General features: G+C 43.6%; 2 protein-coding genes across 2 annotated transcripts; one reads left to right on the forward strand and one right to left on the reverse strand.

Annotated features, from left to right (window-relative positions):
- Positions 1–262: 262 nt before the first annotated feature.
- Positions 263–1,455, reverse strand: LAJ45_03442 (uncharacterized protein; the record flags this gene model as incomplete). The annotated part of the gene is made up of 5 exons (XM_046113028.1): positions 263–344; positions 404–536; positions 591–855; positions 918–1,330; positions 1,395–1,455. 5 exons carry the CDS (start codon positions 1,453–1,455, stop codon positions 263–265), a joined length of 954 nt encoding a protein of 317 aa, XP_045973905.1.
- A 2,476-nt stretch (positions 1,456–3,931) lies between these two features.
- Positions 3,932–5,073, forward strand: LAJ45_03443 (uncharacterized protein; the record flags this gene model as incomplete). The annotated part of the gene is made up of 3 exons (XM_046113029.1): positions 3,932–4,268; positions 4,328–4,695; positions 4,762–5,073. 3 exons carry the CDS (start codon positions 3,932–3,934, stop codon positions 5,071–5,073), a joined length of 1,017 nt encoding a protein of 338 aa, XP_045973906.1.
- Between the last annotated feature and the right edge of the window lie 1,642 nt (positions 5,074–6,715).

Genomic DNA, 6,715 nt, shown 5'->3' on the forward strand with positions numbered 1-6,715 from the left:
TGATTTGGCGTTGACAACCCCCACGTCCCCATTCCCATTACGTGCAGTAGCGTGCGCTATTTTTGTGTAAAGCAACCTCTTCATAGATTCTCACTCGTTCCAAGTGCCTTCCAACGCACAGTTTACTCGAGCTCTTAACATCTTTGCATGAATATACGTCAAGTAGTAAATGCGGATTTTTATTCTATCAGATCTCCTCATTCGGCTTTTTTTTTTTTATTATTATGGAATCACGCCTCAATTCATGAAAGCTACATGTAGTTTAAGCGGATTCAAAAATGTTGGCACCACCCTGTTTCCAGTCAGGGAATCCAAAGTTGATGGGCCATGGCGGAGTAACAAATCTGTCGTTTCATCATCAGCAAGGTTTCTAAACCAAATACATATGTGGTAAATCACGTACCTCTGGGGCCCCTTCTCCTTGTAGATGCTCCCCAATACTTCAAGATCTTCCTCATCAAGCTTAAGCAGCTTGTTGTTCGCCTCGATTCTTGATGGAGTAACAGATTTTGCTAAGACGACAATGCCACGGTTCACTGTCCCCTGAGTTAGAACGGCATTAATCATAAGACAAAGAAATAGCCACTTACCGTGATAATTTAGCAGGACGGCTCCTACATCGACGCCGTGCTTCTCAGCTACTTTCAACACCTTCTCTTCCTTTAATAGTGGTCCACCGGTAGATCCAAGAGGTGAATAAGCGGTTACGAGGATCCCATTCTCCTTGCATAGCGCCACTACGTCATCCTGTGGCAGCAATGGGTGGTTTTCAATCTGGTTTACCGCAGGGACAACAGTTGTCTCTTTAAGAAGCTTGGTCAAGAAGGGAACCGAATGATTGGATACACCGATGGCCTAATCAAAAAGATTTAGTTAGTCCACTTGTTTTAGATAGAAGCCATAAGTAGAAACCTCACCTTAACCTTTCCGCCTTCTAATAGCTTCTCCATCAACTTCCAAGTCTTGATATAATCCCACCCCTCGTGCAAATCACGTCCACCTTCTGGCTTTGTGGGGAATTTGTCGTGGTTTCCATTCGGGTTCAATGGGACAGGCCAGTGCATTAAATACAAGTCGACATAATCCAGGCCCAACAACTTCAGACTCTTGTCGAGTGCCTCCTCTACACGAGAGTGATATGTTGACCAGACCTTGGTGGTGATAAAAATATCTTCTCTCTTTACGCCATTATCAAACGCCTCCTTCAGCCCAGTACCAACTTCCTCCTCGTTACCGTAGCACCAAGCGCAATCGATATGTGTATAGCCTGCTTTCAACAACGCGTGGGCAACAGCCTTTTGAACTTCACCAGCAGGAGCTTGCCAGGTTCCTTTAATGGGAGTTAGTTGATAAACAACAGTCTAGCAAGTATCAGAAAACGAGAATGTACTGACCTAGACCGATCGACGGGATGGAAGCACCAGTGTTAAGTTTGAAGCTTGATGGAACAGACATTGTGAATATGCAAGAGAAACTATAGAGGACTATGAGCGAGCGCAACGATGAAATGATGGGAGGAAGTGGGGAAGGACAGAACGTTTACAGTATTTATACTGGTCTTCTATATGGCTCCAGAATTCTACAGCCGGTATCACACCCTCACACCCTCGCATCTAAAGCAACCTCATGCTCCGAAGCTCATCTCTCGGATGCATCTCTGGATTCATGGCTAGCAATGGCGGGGTTTTGGAGGGGCATCCAGGGTTCAGCTATTAACCGCCCGCAGCCGTCCACCTGGATTCGAGTAGTTTAGTTTGTTTCCTGGTTTTATCCGCTCTCGGAATAATCAGCACCGAGAGAAAAATTTGGCAATAATTCTCTAGTATTCTATCATTCGTGCCTTAAAGTGAGACAGAAGCACGAGAAGGAAGTCGGCTGAGTCCTCGGGCCGTTGCCGACCGAATATTCGTGGGCTTAAAGTTTAACTACCGACGTGGGGGGTACCGGTTGGCATGTACGTGCATACCTGATGCGGATCGGGCAACACCTGGCCGCCGATATAAAAGTTAAAATTTTCAAGACCTTCCTCTCGATCTCGGGCTCGTTCGACGTTCACGCTAATTATATGCATGGACAACCGATTTAATATTTTCTCTAGGTCATATTCCAAGCTAGAAACGTGTAGCAAAAGCTCGCGATCGCCATATAGGAATAATATTCTGAATGGTTTACACGTATAATATCGGACTTTACAACGGTTCCGGGACTTTGAGAAATGCGTGCGCAGGTGCATAGTATTTACCTACTCTATACTCGCGCTACTAGCTTAGGGACTATAGAATTGTGTTCGAATACATGTATGTAAAGTTTTATTGATTATCGCATCCCTCGTCACATGATGAGTTTCTTGGGCGGCTTCAGTTCTAACCCGCACGAGTTACTCATGTATATACGTTACAGCCTCTACTACATGTAGCGGCCCAATGTTTCATCGCCCTAGAGGATAAGCTTAAATTTACCCGAATATGCGTACGGAAGCTTACATGTAGTTATATGTATGCCTAACCTTAAGTACTTTAGCTATGGCTCATAGGTCAAAATTGTAGATGTACGTACCGTACATGTGTCGCTCTAGACTATCAGCAGACAATCTATGGCAGAAGTCCGAGGACGAAACACATGTTCACAAAGTCTAGCCAAGTGCCTATACATGTATCTACCACAAAACTCAACAAAGGAAATTTCTGACTAGGCTCATCGCCGCGCCGCCGACGTTAATTAACTATCTTTAGAGAACAACCCCTATAGCTAACATTAAGCTCGCTAAGAGGTGTTTTTCGTTAGATTGTTTAGTAAAGGGATACCTATTCTACATATACTTTGATCTATCGATATATAGCTCCTATGGCCGTGCTCAACAAAATCTTGGAATGTATCATAACCGTGACGTGGGCTCCATGCAGCATATTGTTTACCACATCAAAGACGTTTACTCTATTCCTAAAGGTGAAGTTCGCGTATCGATATTTACAGATCTGTTCTAGATTGATTAATTGAGCGATTACTAAGTATGTATGTTCCCCAGGCGCATCTTTAGAACCCCGTAAGACGTCCCTGAAGTTGTCAGCTTTAAATTTCGCACTACCCTTACCACCAAAAGAACCAGAAAATGCAAGCGACTGAGATAGGAATAATTTGTATAAAAAATCACCGCCACTCCATACAAATAATCTTTGCCCTGAGCAACTGCATTTTCTGGTTCTTTTCGTGGTAAACCAGTAGAGCTACCAGTAGACCAGTGACGCTTACCCCTGGGACCAACCCCAGCCGTCTATTGGGTGGAAGACTTCGGAGGATAACAGCCAATCTTCTTACGAATTTGAGACGCTACTACTCACGTACCTACATATCTCTGCGTGGAGAGGTTCCTGATGTGTCCAAGCTGTTGATTATATGTGGAAGAAAAGCTTCTGATATAAACTCTACATGTCTGCCTTGCGAGCTGTAAGGTAAGACCTGTGGGTATGCTATGTGCCCTACCAATAGCCTACTAGGTAGACACGCGTTTACCCACATAAAAGAGTAGACAGAAGGTCATGGGAGTAAAGTTATGTACACACAGAAGACAAACCTTGACGTCAGTTCGACGTTGATATGCCGCAGTAATCATTGGCACGAAAATCACTGTGGCGCTTCCAGGATAACCAGGTACGTTGTTGGTTGCGGCGGTACCTAGCGAGGAGAAGCAACGGATGGATAAACACTAATCGCAAGGGATCACGATTATCAAAAATTACGGCATCACAGCTGCGAGCTCTTCAGGCGCCACTACTATCAGGTATTAAGTAGGGATATTGCTACAAAGGTGTTATTTATACGAGCTCTTCATCTTGTCGGGATTTAGGGGAACATGAATCTTTAAGCCTTCTTCCCATTTAACCTTGCCCCACAAAATATATTGGACCCTTTATAATTCAGGAACAACACTAAAATGCCTCTTTTAAAACCTAACTATCTATTAATATCCCCCTTTCTCCATCCGACGAGAACATTCTTGAAGGTATGTTCTCAATATCCTATTTCTAGAGCTCCACGTCAGCCGTTTTCTTCATCATGCCCTGGGGCGCATGCCACCACACGAGATCCCCCGAGCGCCCCTTCTACGGAAGCAAAGAATCTCCGTACCGGATTAGAGGCACCTACATTTCTAGGGACAAAGAAACGGCTTCCTGAATTTAATCTTGCAGACCATGTTGTACTCGTATCTGGTGGTGCTGGTGGCCTTGGATTAGTTCAATCCGAGGCCCTTCTTGAAGCAGGAGCAATAGGTACCCGTTTTCAATTCTAAATAAATTCAGTATACGAACTAACTGGATTTGATATAAAGTCTATGCCCTTGATCGCCGCGACCAACCTCCTCCAGAGTTCGAGGAAGCCTGTGACCGCGCCGAAGAAACGCTAGGCACTAGATTACGATACCGGAAGATTGATGTTACCGATGAGCCTGGGCTTCGAAAAGTAGTTGCTGATATTGCCGAAAATCATGGAAGAATAGACGGTCTTATCGCTGCCGCAGGTATCAATAAGGAGGGAGACTCTTTGGAATACACAGCCGAAGATTTCAACAAGATCCTACAAGTTAACGTCACTGGTGTTTTTTCGACGGCACAAGCAGTTGCCAAAGAAATGGTGGACCGGAAAACTGGAGGGTCTATATGTTTGATTGCTAGTATGAGTGGAACAATAGCTAATAGGGTAATTAACACCTCCCACGGTTGTAACCCATTATACGAGCTAACATTAAGAACTCATAAACTGTAGGGTCTTGTTTGTGCCGCATATAATTCTTCAAAGGCGGCAGTATGCCAGTTGGCTCGAAATCTAGCGTCTGAATGGGGAAAATTCGGAATTAGAGTAAACTCAATTTCACCTGGTTATATCATCACTCCCATGACGAAGAGTGACTTTTTATCATCCCCGGAGAGAGAGCACGAGCTTAGTGATGGTAATATGCTCGGCCGGCTCAGTCAGCCAGAGGAGTATAGAGGCGCTGGTGTATTCTTGATCAGCCCTGCTAGTAGCTTCATGACAGGAGCAGACCTGATCATTGACGGAGGTCATCATTCATGGTAGAATCAATACTGTATAGTTTTCTATGTCTTAGTCCTCATTCTGTTTATCTGTTGTTTTTTCGCATTTTGGGTAGCAATCGGGCGGAGGCGAATTATTGGGACTGGGTGGGTGAACGGAACAAAGTGGAGACAGAAATTTGAAACAAGAGCAAGCAAAGTTTTTCCTGCGATGTTGGTAAAAGTGGGTCGAATGGAGAGTTAGAGTAAGATGGTTTCTTTTGTTTCTGTAATTGTGTACTTTTAATTTAGCCGTAGTACTACAGGACTTTGTGGCTATGAAATACCCTAGTGCGTGTTTAAAGGGTAAACATTTTTCTTTTGGAACAAGAGGTGAAACTCCATGATATTTGATTATCTCAGAGGATCGCGGGTAGTCTGAAACCAGGATCGAAGATCGTACGAGGCCTGGATGGATAAAATTCTAGATGTTACAATTGAGTGTATATCGATCTGGAAAAGTCATCAGCATAGCCGAATCCTTACTTAGAAGAACCACACAACGGATAAACTCCACATCTTCCTAAAGCTCAAAGGACCTGGATGCGGGCCCAGGGCCCAGGATTAATTTTTCGACCGTTTGTCCCATCAATTGGTCAAGTTGGAGAGTGCGGTAGCGGACTGGTGAGGCCTTGTTACATTGCCACACAGGTTCTTTTTACTAAATAGGCATGCACCCATTATGCATACATGTATGGTAAGAAAAATCTAAGTTGTGAGATCTCGAAGTTTCCTTTTTTATTTTTTTTATTTTTAGCTTAGTGGCTCAAGCCACCACATATTACCTGTTATTCAAAGATTTAGGTAGGTAATATTCGTGGGGCGGCATTGAATGACTAGCTGTAACCTATCCGTTGCATTTTTCGTGATGTCGAGTGATTTATCATGATAAGGTATTTACCTAGGCCTTTGTCGGCATATCCTGGCATTCAGGTGTAGCTTAGCTGAAACCTTCAGCAGAAACTGAAAGCATGTATCTCTGACATGTATGGAGCGCAGACCGATCAAAATAATTCAATTGATGCGTTATTTGATCCCGTCATTATATATGGAGAAGCAGTGACATATCATGATCATGATTCCATACCAGTGGCAGTCTATACATTAAGTCAAGGCTTTGAGTACGATCCAGTGCCAATTTCTAGCAGAAATAATCACCAGGGTTGAAATTTGGTGGGTACGTAGTCATATCCAATGCTCAGTACAAGTGATAGTGTGCGGGGTCGGTGGTGCATGGAATTGGTTTGGGGTATGTAGGATCCGGAAGCAACAGGTGTGAGAATTAACACATAAAGAATATTGTTGATCGAAATACCAAGGAGAGTAAGAATCTAAGCCTATATCTGAGTAATATCATAGTGATCCCATTGTAGCCCCGTGATTCCTATAGCTAAACGAGTGTCTGATTATGGACGAAAAGGTCTGTGGATTTTTTAAAAATTTTCTTCATGAATGACCATGACTTCTTTTAATAGCCACCGAATCTTTTCTTAGAAACCCCCAAACTTCGTGTTTGTTGAATATATGTGAGGTTGATACATGTATTTTGCTAACTCGTGGAATTGCACATCATATGTGCACTTATCATCGTGCAAAAAGTAAGTGCACGATTTTCTTTGCATTCACGTTTTCGCACGACTCCTCCC

This window comes from Morchella importuna (assembly GCF_003444635.1).
Source record: "Morchella importuna strain M04M26 chromosome Unknown Morimp01GS007, whole genome shotgun sequence".
NCBI classification, from domain to species: domain Eukaryota; kingdom Fungi; phylum Ascomycota; class Pezizomycetes; order Pezizales; family Morchellaceae; genus Morchella; species Morchella importuna.